The 15,540-nt window shown below is 40.4% G+C and overlaps 1 protein-coding gene across 3 annotated transcripts in view; it reads left to right on the top strand.

Moving 5' to 3' along the window:
* Positions 1–15,540, top strand: part of ACPP (acid phosphatase, prostate) — a 57,107-nt gene that overhangs the window by 14,449 nt on the left and 27,118 nt on the right. For all 3 annotated transcript variants that reach the window (XM_005675610.2, XM_005675609.3, XM_018051351.1), the window contains exons 3-7: positions 59–145; positions 598–750; positions 5,166–5,264; positions 8,656–8,748; positions 9,856–9,988. In XM_005675610.2, the coding sequence (XP_005675667.1) occupies positions 59–145; positions 598–750; positions 5,166–5,264; positions 8,656–8,748; positions 9,856–9,988 (565 nt within the window). The remainder of the gene's footprint in view (positions 1–58; positions 146–597; positions 751–5,165; positions 5,265–8,655; positions 8,749–9,855; positions 9,989–15,540) is intronic.

Raw genomic sequence — 15,540 nt, 5'->3', positions numbered from 1 at the left:
GACTCACGGCTTCATAGAACTTACTTTCAATAATTTTTTCTTTTATTTGTTCCCATAGTTGGGCATGGCGCAGCATTATGAACTTGGAGAATATATAAGGAAACGTTATAAAAACTTTTTGAATGAATCTTATAAACATGAACAGGTAAGTTGGGAAGCTAATAGTGGGAACCTTGTCCTTTGAAATAATTTAACATAATGTATTTGTAAAAGTTTCCTATTTCCTAAGGAACTTATAAAAGTCAGATATCTTGTTTACAAATGTACTCCTCTTTGTATAAATATTTTGTTCCTAAAAAAAGTATGAATATAAGTAAGTTCAAAATGGACACCTATCGTAAATATTTTGGCTTGGCAAGTAGCCACTACTTAATTTCTCTTTTATCAATTCAACTGTTGACACACCAGGTTGCTTTAAGTCATGGCGTGCCCATAATACTATCTTTTTCATAGTAGGTATTATGATTATGATGCTACCATGTCTGCTAATATTTTGGTGTGGGTGTCCTGCCATTTCTCGAATATACTATTAACTCCATAGTGGAGGGAAAACCACAGTTCCTCTCGATTGGATCTGCTTTGATTTTCCCACCCTAGGTTCATGTTCGAAGCACAGATATTGACCGGACTTTGATGAGTGCTATGACAAACCTTGCAGCCCTATTTCCCCCAGAAGGTATCAGCATCTGGAATCCCAGCCTACCCTGGCAGCCCATCCCAGTGCACACAGTCCCTGTTTCTGAAGATCAGGTCAGTTTTCTGGGAAAACAGAGATTTCATTTGTTCTGGAAGAAGGAAGGCAGGCTACTCAGGACTTGCGGATTTGGGAGTCTGGACACTTTGTGGGCTGTGCAGCCTTAATTCTTTCCTAAATAATGGTGCCCAGGACATAGAAAGCCCTGTACAGAATTTCTCTTTAGAGATTTATTATCCACTTTGTTTTGCTATTCTTTTAACTTCTAGTAATTTGTCTCTCTTCAGCTTTACATGCACACACACGGTTCTCAGTGTTCTGCCTTCAATTCCCAGGTTTTTGGTGACCGACAAAAGGTTCTCCACCCTCCAAAATATCCTAAGACCTCTCTACCTAGAAAATATCCCTCCCCTGATGAAAATCCCCTTTCCTGCTAAGGTGAAAAAGAAAGATTTGGGTGCATAATTGGTGGCCAAAACTTTATATGTGTCATAATAATTACCTTTCATAACAGCCATGAATGAACAATATTATTGCGCTCGTTTTGTAGCAAGAGAAAAAAGTGCTCAGAGAAGTCCAATGAAAAAAATAGATCCAAAGTCACACAGCTGATAAACATCACTATTGGGACTAGAACCAGACACATCGCATTCCGGAGTAGTTTCCTTTTGTGCAAACCAGTCATTTTCAGAATTAGTTGCATATTAGAATCACCTGGAAATTTTTAAAAATATTGATGCCCAGCTCACACCCCACAGTACATCAGCATCTCTGAGTGTGGGACCCAGGCACCAATATGTTTTTAAAAATTTCCCTGGATGATTCTAGTGGACAGCCAAGCTGAGAACCAGTACCATAAACCAAGTTGCCTAAATGAAGTCGTTCAAGAGAAACTCCCAAATTTATTTACACTGATGGGACTGACCAAGAACTCTTTTATCTTTTCAGAGGAATTATTATTCTTAAAATAGTAATAATAAATCTAACTAATCTTCTTAAATTCTCTGGAATTTAAGACTATATGAAGGAAATAGTCTGGGACAAGGAACTCTTCCTAATTCCCCTGGAGTCACATTATAACATGGTTAGTCCCTCTCTTTATGACTGAAGCTTAGCATGACTACTGGGCCTAGAATGTTGCCTGGTGACCTCTGGGTTAGATTACTATCCCATTTGCATTGTCAGTACTCCAAGAAATTTGACTTAATTGCTGAGCCTGGTGACTTAAGAATTTTTCCCGAGTGCTTCATAGAAATAGCTTAACCCTGTCAACCTCTCTAGGTAAATCTACTCCAATCAAATTTTCTAGTGTTTCCTGAAAAGACAAGATGATTTATTTATGCCTCTTTCCTTCACAGAATCAGAAGTGAATCATGATTAATCAGTGTTTGGGGGTGGAGGGGGGAGGGGTGCTTGTGAATATTTTCTTTGAAAAAGAAAAATATTCACTTTTCCCACAGCCTTTTCAACATAAAGACTGGACAGAAGCACCAGCTTTTGCCAGTATAAACCAGGGTAGTTATTTCACCCTTAGTCCTGAAAGACAATGGTTAGCTTACATAGTAAAGAGATGCAATTGCTATTAGAAGAGGAAGAAAAAAATATTGAGAGTGAAGGAGAGAGGAGAAGAAGAGAGAAATGAGAAAAATGGCCCCCTTGCCTGTGGCCCCCTGAAACCTACTCACCAAGATGAAACAATTCTAACATCAACTAAGAAATTTAACAAAATCAATCAACTAAAGTTATTCCTAGAACTCTGCTAAGTGCTATCCAGAAATAGAAGGGAACTATGAGACCAGTTTTCTTCCTTAATTTACAGTCCATTTGATGAAAAAAGATTCACACATGTGAAGTATGTAGAAGACAATACAAGGTGGGCGGGCAATGATTTCAAAAACAAGCTGCACGTGCTGGAGGAATTCAGAGACTAAGTCATACTTAGAACGATAAAGGGCAGTCATTCAAGTCTTCATGGACAGAGTGAGAACTTGAACCAGACCTTGGAGGAGGGTAGGAAAGGACAAGAAGGCAACCCCAAAGCTTAGCTTTGAGTCAGTGTAAAGCACTTGCCCTTCTGTGTCCAGAGTTCTTATCTAGAAAGAATGAAAGCAAGGCTGAATGACTGTGTTGGGCACAAGTTAGAGAATCCAAATTCAATAACCAGAAGGAATCTTGAGATAAAGGCAGCGTGATATAGAAGGAGGGTTGAATTTAGAGTTGGGAAAACTCGAGTCTGAGAGCCACCCACCACTTCAGATACTTGACCTTACTTCCTGTTCTTCAGTCTCCTTCTCTATAGAATGGAAATACTAGTACCCACCTAACTTCTTCACAGGGATTTGCGAAAACCAAGTTGGTTAAGAAAAGCAAATGACTTTATAAACTACAAAATGCTGGACAGATGTTTAGGTGATTATTCTGTTTTCATCTAGACTCTTTGAATATGTGGGATGAGAAAACTAAAGTCTAGAAAAGTTAGGTGATTCATTAAAACCTAGACCTTTAAAAGAACAGTCCTGTGCAGGTAGGGAAATTTAGATGTAAAGCAGTGGATGTAGAAGAAATTATTGTATTTACCTCAGTACTGTGCACACATCTGATGAGCAGTGCTTTGGGGCACTTGTCTGACATTGACTTGGAGGGAGAAGATACTGGGGCCTCTGAAAATAACTTGAAACCATGCATGAGTGAGGAAATGAAGGCCTGAAAGTAGATGGTAAGGACATTAGAGAAAGAAAGCAAGGTATGAGCAGGTGACACAGAATCATAAATGACAGACAGGAAGCAACTTATCAAAAAATGATTTTTGAGTAGCATTTAATATGTCAGGTCGTGTTCTAGGCTTTGACAACAGTGAACAAATGACAGCAATGAGCAAGATAGGCAAGACCCTGGCTGTCTTCCAGTTTATGTTTTATAGGAAACATGATAAAGAAGTAAATAAATACAGTCATTTCAAATGGCAGTGAGTTCCTTGAAGGAAATAAAATAAGGTAATGTGATAGTGGCTGAGCAAAATGTAGAGGGGGAATGTCTCAGACAGGGAACAGTCTGCAGAGGCTGCCAGCCTGTGTGTTCAGGGTACAGCAAGGATGCTCCCAGCATTGTTGGGAACAAGGGAGTGAGGGGGCAGCAGTAGGAAAGCAGGACAGAAAGGTCACTAGGGGCTGAGTTTGGATTTTATTCCAAGTAAAATGGAAAGACGGTGAAAGTTATAAGCTACAGAATGGCATGATTTGATTGATGGCTTCAACATATTAGCCTTTAAAAAGATAAAACAAAAAGCATTAGTGTTAGTTGCTGCATGAAGGATAAATTGTGATACAAAGTGATCCCACAGAAAGCCCTTACAATAGTTGAAACACGGATTAGGGTGGTCTGGACTGGGAGGGGACAATGAAGATAAAGAAGAGGGGTCTACTTTGGATAGACTCCTGAACAATGTGGGTTTGAACTACACGGGTCCACTTACATACACATTTTTTTTTCAATAAATGTATACTACAGCACTACAAAACCCACAACAGGTAGGCTGTCTCAGATGTGAAACAGTGGATATGGACCCTAAAGCTACACCAATTTTAAACTGTGTAAGGGTTGGCAGCCATAATCTCTGTGTTGTTCAAGAATCAGCTGTGTTTTTGAAGTAAACAGGCAAAAGTGATTAGTCTGTGAAGCAGGATGATAAATTTTGCTATTGACAAAGGAAGAGAGAATACAAAACGAAGAGGTTGAGTTCAAGGTTGTAAATGTCAAATTTGAGGATGAAAATAAACATTCAACAAATGATATCCATCAAGGGCTGGAAATACAGGACTAGCTCAGATGGAAAGTGAAGAGCAATGAAACGAACTTGGAAGTTACCAGCCTATAGATTATAGTTAAAAATAGAAAGGATTGTCAGGTTTAAACTCCCTTTAAAGGGATGATCACTTTGTCCTCATAATAGATTTTCAAATATATTTTCTATGGTTTTAGTATGTGCCCTTATTTTAACAGTCTGCAAATTTGCAAGAACTTACTTCAGTGAATGATTAATGAATCTCTTAAGATTCTTTCTGGCACCTCTAATTCATTTCTGTGTACTCATATGTGTGTGTGTGTGTGTGTGTGTGTGTGTGAAAGAGAGAGAGAGAGTGCATGGACACAGATGTGTCTCTAGTGCTAGAAATGAAAGAGATTCTGAAGGAAGCAAGAGAACAGTTACCGTCTCACAGAGAAACCAGAAGCGAGACTATTTACCAATAACACAGTCTTATTTAGGCAAGTTTATGAAAGGGACAAAAAAGCTTTTGAGTTGTGGGTAACTTATTTAAGACCTGCAGATCATTTATCTTTTTCCTCAATTTTAGAATTCCATTCAGCTCAAAACATATTTGAATATTTTATTCAAGTCACTTTATATCTAATGGCTGCAGCTTCTTTAGTTCTTTCAACTAATAAAAGACTTCTGATTTCTCTTTTTCCTCAGTTGCTATATCTACCTTTCAGGAACTGCCCTCGTTTTCAAGAACTTCAGAGTGAGACTTTGATATCAGAAGAATTCCAGAAGAGGCTACATCCTTATAAGGTTAAAATATATATATATACATGTCATTTACTGGCATACAGAAATAGAAATTCTGGGACTATTTGAATATTATCAAAATATCCTTCCAAAAGTTAACAATTTAGAAAAGTACAAGAGTACCTGTTTCTCCACAGTATTCCCAACAGTGCATAGACAACTTTGAGGATATTTGCCAGTCTATAAGTGAAAGATGATATCACTAGAAGCATCCCTTCCAAAATCAGGACTGAGACAGGAAAGCCCAGTATCATCACTATTATAGAACACTGTGCTGCAGTGTTCTTCTCTTATGATGAGTGATCTTTGGATATCTTCACCTAGTTAAATGCCCTTTGTATTTTTGACTCTGCTCACATCACCTGACTGTTTTTCTTCTGGGTATCGGTTTTCTTCATTTTTACTCTGCTCACATCACCTGACCATTTTTCTTTGGGGTATTGGTTTTCTTCTTTTCATAAAGTTTTAGGAGCTTTCTCTCTATATTTTAACATTTTTTTCTGGCCCTCTTTTTGTTTGCCAATTTTGGGCTTTCCTTGTGATTCAGCATTGAAAAATTCGCCTGCCAATGCAGAAGAAGCGGGTTCAGTCACTGGGCTGGGAAGATCCCCTGGAGGAGGAAATAGCAACCCACTGCAGTATTCTTGACTGGGAAATCCCAAGGACAGAGGAGCCCGGCGGGCTACAGGCCATGGGGTCACAATAGAGTCAGACGTGACCTAGCGACTAAAACAACACTACTTGTTTACAGTTTTGTCACACGGCTGTATTTGTATATTTATAGTCACACTGAGAAAGGCCTTCACCACTCCTAGGTTACAAGGAAGCCTGCAATGCTTCTAATTCTACTACAGCTTCATTGCTATATTTACATATTGAATCCATTTACAGTTTGTACTGGTATTAGATGTGAGGTATCTATCCTGCTGAAGTTTTTTCCCAGAAGATTACCTAATGGCTTTGTCACTGTTTATTAACTAGGGCATCTTTTCCCCCACTATTTTATATTAAAATTCCCATATTTCTGGAATTTTTATTATTCTTTCATTTTATTAATCGAAATAACACTGTTATAATTATTAAAAGTTATATATGCTTTAATATCTAAAGGGCTGGACATTCCACATTCTCTATTTTTTCTGAGTTTTCATGGCTATGTTTTCACTTACCTTTTCAGTGTTTTTAGTGAAAGTCACTCAGTCGTATGCAACTCTTTGTGACCCCCATGGCCTATACAGCCCATGCAATTCTCCAGGCCAGAATACTGGAATGGGTAGCCAATTCCCTTCACCACGGGAATCTTCCCAACCCAGGAATCAAATCCGGGTCTCCTGCATTGCAGGCAGGTTCTTTACCAGTTGAGCTACCATGGAAGCCCAGGGGAAGCCCAGGGAAAGCCCAGGGAAGTTTTATTGAGATCATATTAAATGCATAAATTAGGGAGAATTTGAAAGTTTGTTGCAAATTTGTATAGTCTTCCTTTCCAAGAACACAAAATATTTTCCTATCTGTTCTTATCTTCAAGATCGTTTTAAGGTTTTCTTCATACAGATTTTTTGTTAAGTTTGTCTCAGGTTTATAATATTTACAAATAATAATGGCTTACCTCTACTTTTCCAATATTTATATTTCTGACTTATTTTGCCTATTTATATTGGCTGGTACTTACAGTCCAGTACTACATAATAGAATTGGTAGTGGGCATTCTTGTCTTAGTCCTGATTTTAGCAGTATTTCCCTATTAAACATGCTGGCTTTTGACCAGATAGAGATATTTTTATCAAGTTAAGGAATTAGTTATCTTTCCTATTTTCTTGAGTGTTTTTCAGTACTGGTGTTTCATTTTTTGAAAGGTGTTTTCAACATTTTTAGTACAATTAAGTTACTTTTCTCTTGAATCAATTAATAAGATTAATTATATTCATAGATTACTACTATTGAACCATCTTTACATGTCTAGATTCAAGCCTCTTTCTTTTTAGTATGATATTGAATTATTTGTTAATAGTTTACTTAGACCTTTTGCACTAATATTCAAAGTAACTTCAGACTATAGTTTTCTTCTCTAGCCAGTCTTTGTCAGTATCAACGCTTACAAAAATTTTTTGGAAGTTTTCTCTTTCTTTATATGCTTCAGACTAGTTAAAATAACACTAGAATAACTTATGCTTGAAAAGCTTGATAGAATTTCCCCATAAAATAATCTGGCCCTGAAGATTTGTTTTGCTTTTTTTTGTTGGGGGAAGTTGGGGGCTCTTTAATAATTACTTCTGTTTATTTTATGGAAATTCATTTGGGTTAATATTGACAAATTTTATTTTCCTAGAAAATATATGCATTAAACAAACAGTATCTTCCAAAGGCTTCCCAAAAATTTCTGTCAATTCATTGGATAGCTGACCAATGGGTCTCATTACCATGACAATCTAAGAACAACACACAACTTGGAGAAATGTTTACATCCCACCCAAATCCAGAACCAGGCCCCTTTTCTGTTGTGTTTTTCTGGGGTTCTTTGACCTGAGACATGGTTTCCTTTCTCACCTTCCACTCATTTATATATGAGTTATACTTCACCTGTTTCCAAAATGAATTTGAGGCAGTACACCTCAGTCTGATCCCAGGACACACCAGGAACATGTGGCTACTGCCAGCAAGTACCCACAGTGTTTAATGTAAAAATGAGAAATAATTCAGTTCAGTTCAGTTCAGTCGTGTCCGACTCTTTGTGACCCCATGAATCGCAGCACGCCAGGCCTCCCTGTTCATCACCATCTCCCGGAATTCACTCAGACTCACATCCATCGAGTCCGTGATGCCATCTAGCCATCTCATCCTCGGTCGTCCCTTTCTCCTACTGCCCCCAATCCCTCCCAGCATCAGAATCTTTTCCAATGAGTCAACTCTTCGCATGAGGTGGCCAAAGTACTGGAGTTTCAGCTTCAGCATCATTCCCTCCAAAGAAATCTCAGGGTTGATCTCCTTCAGAATGGACTGGTTAGATCTCTTTGTAGTCCAAGGGACTCTCAAGAGTCTTCTCCAATACCACAGTTCAAAAGCATCAGTTCTTCGGTGCTCAGAAATAGTGTTTGTAAAAATCTTTGGGTTGGCATTATTATAGCCAGTATTACTGGAGTACTTGTATGTGAAGAACAGCAGTTCCCACTGAGGGCAAGTTTGCCTCACAGGGACTCTTTGTCAGTGTCTGGAGACATTTTGGGTTGTCACCACTGAGAGACTAGGGGTGATATGGCCTCTAGAGGGTATGATGCTGAACATCCTACAGTGCACAGGGCAGCCCCACAAAAAAGAACTGTCTAGCCCAAACATCAACAATGCTCAAGTTGAGAAACTCTGACATAAAAAAATTTTTTTACCTCTGTGTGTGTCTCAGGATTTTATAGAAGTCTTGCCAAAACTTACAGGATACCATGACCAGGATCTTTTTGGAATTTGGAGTAAAGTCTACGACCCTTTATTTTGCGAGGTAAACGTAAAAATGTCAAAGATTAACATGTAATCTGATTTGATGACTTATGCCTATTTTGAAACAGATGAATACATTTCCTTTGCTTTTATAAGATATATTACATAGCGTTTGACATTGAAATATAAGTCAAGACATTTATATTAACTTAAAAATTCTGGCTTCTTTCTGTTAGTTATGTATTCACCCTTTAGAAAATTGTAAACAAAATTGCTTTTCTGTGCCACGCCAGTTATTTTTCAGTCACTTAGAAATGCTGGGTTCCTGTCATGGACTTTAATGAAAAAAGCAATATTGTTATACTTTATTTAAAGATTTTATAATATTTTATATAAAAATTTTACAATATTTTATAAAAAGAAAAAAGTTACCTGATTTCTAGATATAGAAATAAACAAGCAAACTTTGTACTACGCTATTAAAATTGATCTATCAGGAAAGAATCTCTCTCTTGCTGTACAATACATGTGAAATAATCTTTGTAGCTAGATAAATTCTATTTTTTAAAGGGTTTCATGGTGTTTTTCTCAATCATCATGCTCCACCATAATTCTGTTTTCCCAACCAGTTCACTGAACCTTGGGGCAAAATTCTGACCAGCCGCATGACTTCTATCCACTTCTGATTTTGAGGGCGTTGTGAGTGTCTAAGGAGCAACAGTTACTTTCAGAATTCCAACTCGATAATAAATGGTACCTGTTGCCCTCTTCCACATTAGAGGTCATTGACCCAGGCACATTCAACATCCCCAATATTTTCAGTGTATCATCAGCATCTGTTTCAAGGAAGACTTTTCAGTCTTATAAAAGTCTTCAATAAAAATAAGAGCCCATTTTTCTGGTTCAAGTCCTGGGTTTTTTTTTGTTTTTTTTTTTTCCTTACTAAAGTTCAGTCTGAGCTATTCCGCAGTGTGGCTAAGGTATTTTACATCTCTCTCACTTAATTCTTCTGTAGACTACTTCACTTTCATTTCCTCTTTCATGAACTCTCCCTCTCTCCCAAGAAAGGCTGGACACAGTACTTCTCATGGGAGAAGGAGGATAAAAAGTCAACAAAGAGGATAGTCAGAAATAAAATACACATTTTCTCCCTTTTTCTTTGATACAGGGTGTTCATAATTTCACTTTACCCTCCTGGGCAACAGAGGATACCATGACTAAGTTGAAAGAAATATCAGAATTGTCCCTTCTGTCCCTCTATGGAATTCATAAGCAGAAAGAAAAATCTAGATTGCAGGGGGGTAAGTATTTTTAAAAATGAGAGAAATGCATTAGAATTGTTGTTGAGTGATCTGGGTCTGAGTTCAGGTCCAACTGTTAATCAGCTATGTGACCTTGAATTAGACACATAATCATTCCACCAGCTTCTGTTCTGCAAATTGGGGGTAATACTACTACTCACTTCTTAAGTATTAAAGGTGAAAATGAATGTATGTATTCCAAAGGCTTAGCACAAATAGTACCTAATACACTGTCAAACATTATGTGTTATATGATTAGCAAAATTATTCACTCTGGGCCTTAATTTTCCCACCTGGAAAACAGAAACTTTGGGATAATGCTAAATGATACTTTTTATTCTTTCCAGATCAAAAAATCATGGATTTTGTATCTGAGTTCCATGAAAGTCAATTATGCCTGTTGGCTTACTGGATGAATTTTTTCAAGTGGGAGCAAAGGCAAAAGTGGCCTGTTTTCTTGGAACCCTTGGTTGTAACGACCGTTACAGTTAATACAATATAATTTACAGGCTAATTATGCCCTGTTGATTAACATGTATTGCAATTGACAAGTTTATGACACTGCTCAAATTTTTTCATTGGTGTTAAAAAGTGTTGACTTTTCAGTGATGCCTCTTCTCAGCTGGATTTGACCTCTTACAGAACCGGACACCTGAACATAATGCAATTGCCTAACCCTTGTAATCAGGACAGGTGGGTAGAAGAAAGAAGCCAGGACCCGGCAGGACAGGGACAGGTGATAAGGTTCTGAGGGCAGCTGAGTGGCAGCCCAAGACCCAAGAGGATATGACAGGTTCAAATGCGGTTCATATAGACATTAAAACTAAAGATGGAGAGCAAGAGGAAGTCCACTGTGCCAGGCCGTCATAACAGTGAAGAAATTTTAAGCCACAGGAGATGTTCTGAGTCATATACTCCACACAGTTTGAAGAAAACAATATAATCAGGACTCCAATCATTGCTGGACCCTATTCACCATGAAGTTGGGAAAGTTCAACAGACCTCCAGGAGAAAACAGAGACAAAGTATCCTAGGGGTTGGACCAGACTGGAAGGATGTTCACTCAGGACTGTAGAGCAAGAGAAAGAGTTTAAGTCACTAACCAGGAGAGGAGCTACAAAAGCTCATATGAAGAGTGAAGGGACTTGTAATAAGAACAGCTAATGAGGTATGAAGACAAGATAGTTGGGAGTAATTTCATATGAGGTGAACATAGTACTTGGGGCAAGTAATTTAGGGCAGCATCATAAACAAATAATCAAGCTGCAGGCCTGCTGTTACAGAGACCTGGTTGCAAGACACAGAGGGAGACTTGGAATGTACAAGTCTTCACTCCAAGCTTAGGATGTGAGCAGCAAGACTCAGCCCTTCCTTGGGGTTCGGAGAGCACCCAGAGGTGAGTCATAGTTGGAACTTGGTGTCTTCAGAATAATTATCAGGCAGGATATGGACTGTGTGTAGGAACAGAGCCCAGGATGCAACTCAGTCCTACATACCAAACAACCAAGGACACAGAAGGTGGAAGCTGGGCCTCCTTGACCACACAAGTACCAGGTCTCATTCCTGAACCAGCAGGAGCCAACAGTATGGTGGCCAAATGCTTCAGATGGTGAAGACAGGACTCTGTTTCCCCCAACCCAGTCACGATGGGCTCAGGCAATCATCCACTCACTACTCAAGATGATATCCATGGACCAGCAAAGTCAGCATCACCAAGCCTCTGACAAGAAATGCGGAATTCCAGGTCCCACCACAGAGCCGCTGAATCTAAATCTACATTTTAATGAAATCCCATTAAAATGGGAAGCACTTCTCTAGATGTAAGAGACAGTGAAGAAAAGGCCAGGGAAAGCCAGGAAGGAATCTACAAGAATCTGTTAACAGATGCAGGGGTCTGAATATAAGACCACATCTTATCTGAATATAAGATGTGGGATTTTTTTCCCAACAGCTTGCTTGTATTTCCTTTACTTTTTCCCTTTGACTACTAGAAATTGCATTTTGGGGAAGTCACCTTCTCTCTCTGGGTCTCAGTTTCCCCATCTGATGAGTGCATTAAACTAGATTCTATCAGAGTCCTTCCCTAAGGTATTCTCTGGGTCTTAGACTCCAAAAGCTAGCACTCACATGCACACAGCTGTACTATTTTCCAGGGGAAGCTCAGTACTATTAATGAGCCAGGAAGTTGTTACCTTCGTAATTCCTGCCAAGTCACAATTTCAGCCTATTGTTCAGATCTGGCAAAGCAAGAGAGGTTTGTCAACTATACGCTTGTTGAGTTATAAAGCACCTGAACCTAATGCTGCAGAGAAAGCATGAACCATTTGGTGACAGAGTCCCAGGGGAACATCAGGACTTTGACTGGCATCTTCTTACCTTTGCCAGAACTTCTGTTCCATCAGTTGGTTTCAGGGGTGACACTGTTCAATAATATCCTCCTCCCACTGCCTTCACCACTACAACACCCCACCCCACCCCCAGAACACACATACACACAAAGAAATCTCTAGACTAATTCCTAAGACTAATTCAGGAATATATGCCTGGTCCTGTTTGTATTAGGGTTTCCCAGGTGACTCAGTGGTAAAGAACCTGCCTGCCAATGCAGGAGAAGCTGGGGATATGGATTCAGTCAATCCCAGGGTTGACAGGATCCCCTGGAGGAGGAAATGGCAACCAACTCCAGTATTTTTGCCTGGGAAACCCCATGGACAGAGCAGCTTGACAGGCTACTGTCCACGGGGATGCAGAGTTGAACACGACTGAGCGACTAAGCATGCGCATGTACCTGTTTGTTTTAATGGAAACTGCTTCTTGCTGAAGAACAGAGGTTGGCAAGCTACAGCCTGCAGGCCGGATCTGGCCTGCCGCCACCTATTTTTTATTAGTAAAATGCTACTGAAGCTCAGTCAAACTCATGCATTTATGCAGTATATTTAACTGCTTTTGTGCTTCCATTTGAGAATGAATGGTTGTGATGGAACACATGGCCCACAGAGCCTAAATCATATAACTTTTTTTCTCTTTCTTTTTTTTTAAATTAATTTATTTTAATTGGAGGCTAATTGCTTTACAATATTGTAGTGGTTTTTGCCATACATTGACATGAATCAGCCATGGGTATACATGTGTCCCCCATCCTGAACCCCCCTCCCACCTCCCTCCTCATCCCATCCCTCAGGGTCATCCCAGTGCACTGATGCATCCCTGTCTCAAGCATCGAACCTGGACTGGTGATCTATTTCACATATGGTAATACACATGTTTCAATGAAGGCAAGGGTAGGATGATTTGAGAGAATAGCATAAATCATATAACTTTCACAGAACAAATTTGCCAACTCCTGCTGTAGCCCAAGAGAGAAAAGTGTATCCTTAAATAATGATATTTTGTCCAGTGTGTGCAGGTTTAATAAATTATGCACCAGGGAGCTTGGGTGCTAGCTTATGCTACAGTATGGCCTAATAATTAAGAGGAAAGGTTTTGAGTTCAAGGAAACTCAGCCCCTCTGCGTACAAGTTGTATGATCTTGGGCAAGTTGCTGAACCTCTCTGAGCTTCAATTTCCCTTCATATATAACTTGACTATTGACCTGCCAGAGCTTGTAGGTGCTTATGACAATTACCCCTGTTTTCTCCTGGGACAAGCTGGGAAACCACCACAGAACCAAGAGCTGATCTATTCCATCATCAACACTGAAGGCTGCTGCAAAGACACCTACTGACAAGGAACAAGTTGCTAATTGAACTAAATCCATGTCTAGTCATTAACTAATTAACTGATGTTAATTAGCTAAGTGTAATGGACAATGCATGTTGGTCAGTGTAGAATATCTCCTTTCAGGTACGCTGTGCTGTGCTGCGCTTAGTCACTCAGTTGTGTCTGACTCTTTGCGACCCTGTGGACTGTAGCCCTCCAGGCTCCTCTGTCCATGGGGATTCTCCAGGCAAGAATACTGCAGTGGGTTGCCATGCCCTCCTCCAGGGGATCTTCCCAACCCAAAGATTGAACCCAGGTCTCCAACATTGCAGGAGGATTCTTTACCATCTGAGCCACCAGAAAAGCACTGACAAGGAACAAATTGCTGATTGAAGGTGACTGCCTGTCATCACTCCCAGAAACTCAGCCACAGAGTTTACTTCTGATGTGGCCTGAAGTTCAAGATACAGTTCCAAAGGGCTCCCAGAGGCCAACCTGCCCTGAGGCAGAGGGATGCAGACCTATGGGAGATGTAGCCTCCAGCTCCCTCCATTCCTAGTTAAAGACGTCCCAGCAGCCACGGATGCCGATAATCTACCTCCTTAGTTCATTCCTCTTTGTGCTTATGGTGGTACACAGACCAATGGGACAGTCTCTTCTCACTGTTTTATGAGATTTTTGAGGACAGGAGACACAAGTCTAACTGACTTGTGGTAGCTGTTCAGTGTGTGTTTTGCAAAGTGGACCATACAGTCTAGGATTATAATCAATCTGTTAACATCAATGCCCTGCTCATTACAAAAGAAAACTGGTCATCCTCAAGTGAGGAGACCACAGGCAGTGTAGAGAGATGACCAATAAGACACAAGGAGTCCTCGGGGGATGGTGTGGAAGCCCCTGAGGCAGCATCTGCTCAGAACAACACCTGCGCCACAGGTACCCTCAGCATCAGCGTCTGCTGAAAGGATGGAGACTCTGCTCTGTGTCTGTCTGCCTTCTACCACCTTAGGAGCAACAGGGCCAAGGGCAAACTTTTTCCTCTACTGACAACAGTTGGAGCCCTGGATGAAACCTGAAGGTTCTGGCTGCCTCCCAATAGTGAAACCTAGTGTAACCTGGAGCAATGGTCCCCAGAAAACAGTCCATGCCCTGTGCAGAGATCCAGAGAGCTGCTTTCTCCCCTGGCTTCACCCAGGTGTGGCAACTAGAGGGATGAAGACAGAGAGGTCTATGCCGCACTGTCATTTCAGACCTGCCCTGAACAGAGCACTGGCTAACAACTATCTGGAAAAAGCCATCTGAAATTCCTTCCAAGTTCATCAACCTCCTAACTTAGAGTTTTAACAGAATCTGGTAGAATCAAATCTGAATGTGCCAATCCAGCTCTCCTTCCCCAGTGAGTGAGTCACTTAATGGCTCTGAGCCTCAGCTTCCTAACCTCTGAATGCGGGATAGAAGTCAGGATTCAGTAAATAATGTATATAAATCATGCTACTAGCACATAGCAGCAGAGAAGGCAATGGCAACCCACTCCAGTACTCTTGCCTGGAAAATCCCACGGACAGAGGAGCCTGATAGGCTGTGGTCCATGGGGTCGCTAGGAGTCGGACACGACTGAGCGACTTCGCTTTCACTTTTCATTTTCATGCATTGGAGAAGGAAATGGCAACCCACTCCAGTGTTCTTGCCTGGAGAATCCCAGGGACAGGGGAGCCTGGTGGGCTGCCGTCTATGGGGTCGCACAGAGTCGGACACGACTGAAGTGACTTAGCAGCAGCAGCAGCAGCAGCGCATAGCAGATGCTCCAGCAAAATGAGTTCTTGCCCTCCCTTCTTAAGTCTTGAGAATCCTGG

Source organism: Capra hircus, chromosome 1 (assembly GCF_001704415.2).
Source record: "Capra hircus breed San Clemente chromosome 1, ASM170441v1, whole genome shotgun sequence".
Lineage (NCBI taxonomy): Eukaryota > Metazoa > Chordata > Mammalia > Artiodactyla > Bovidae > Capra > Capra hircus.
This window is presented reverse-complemented; position numbering and strand designations above follow the sequence as displayed.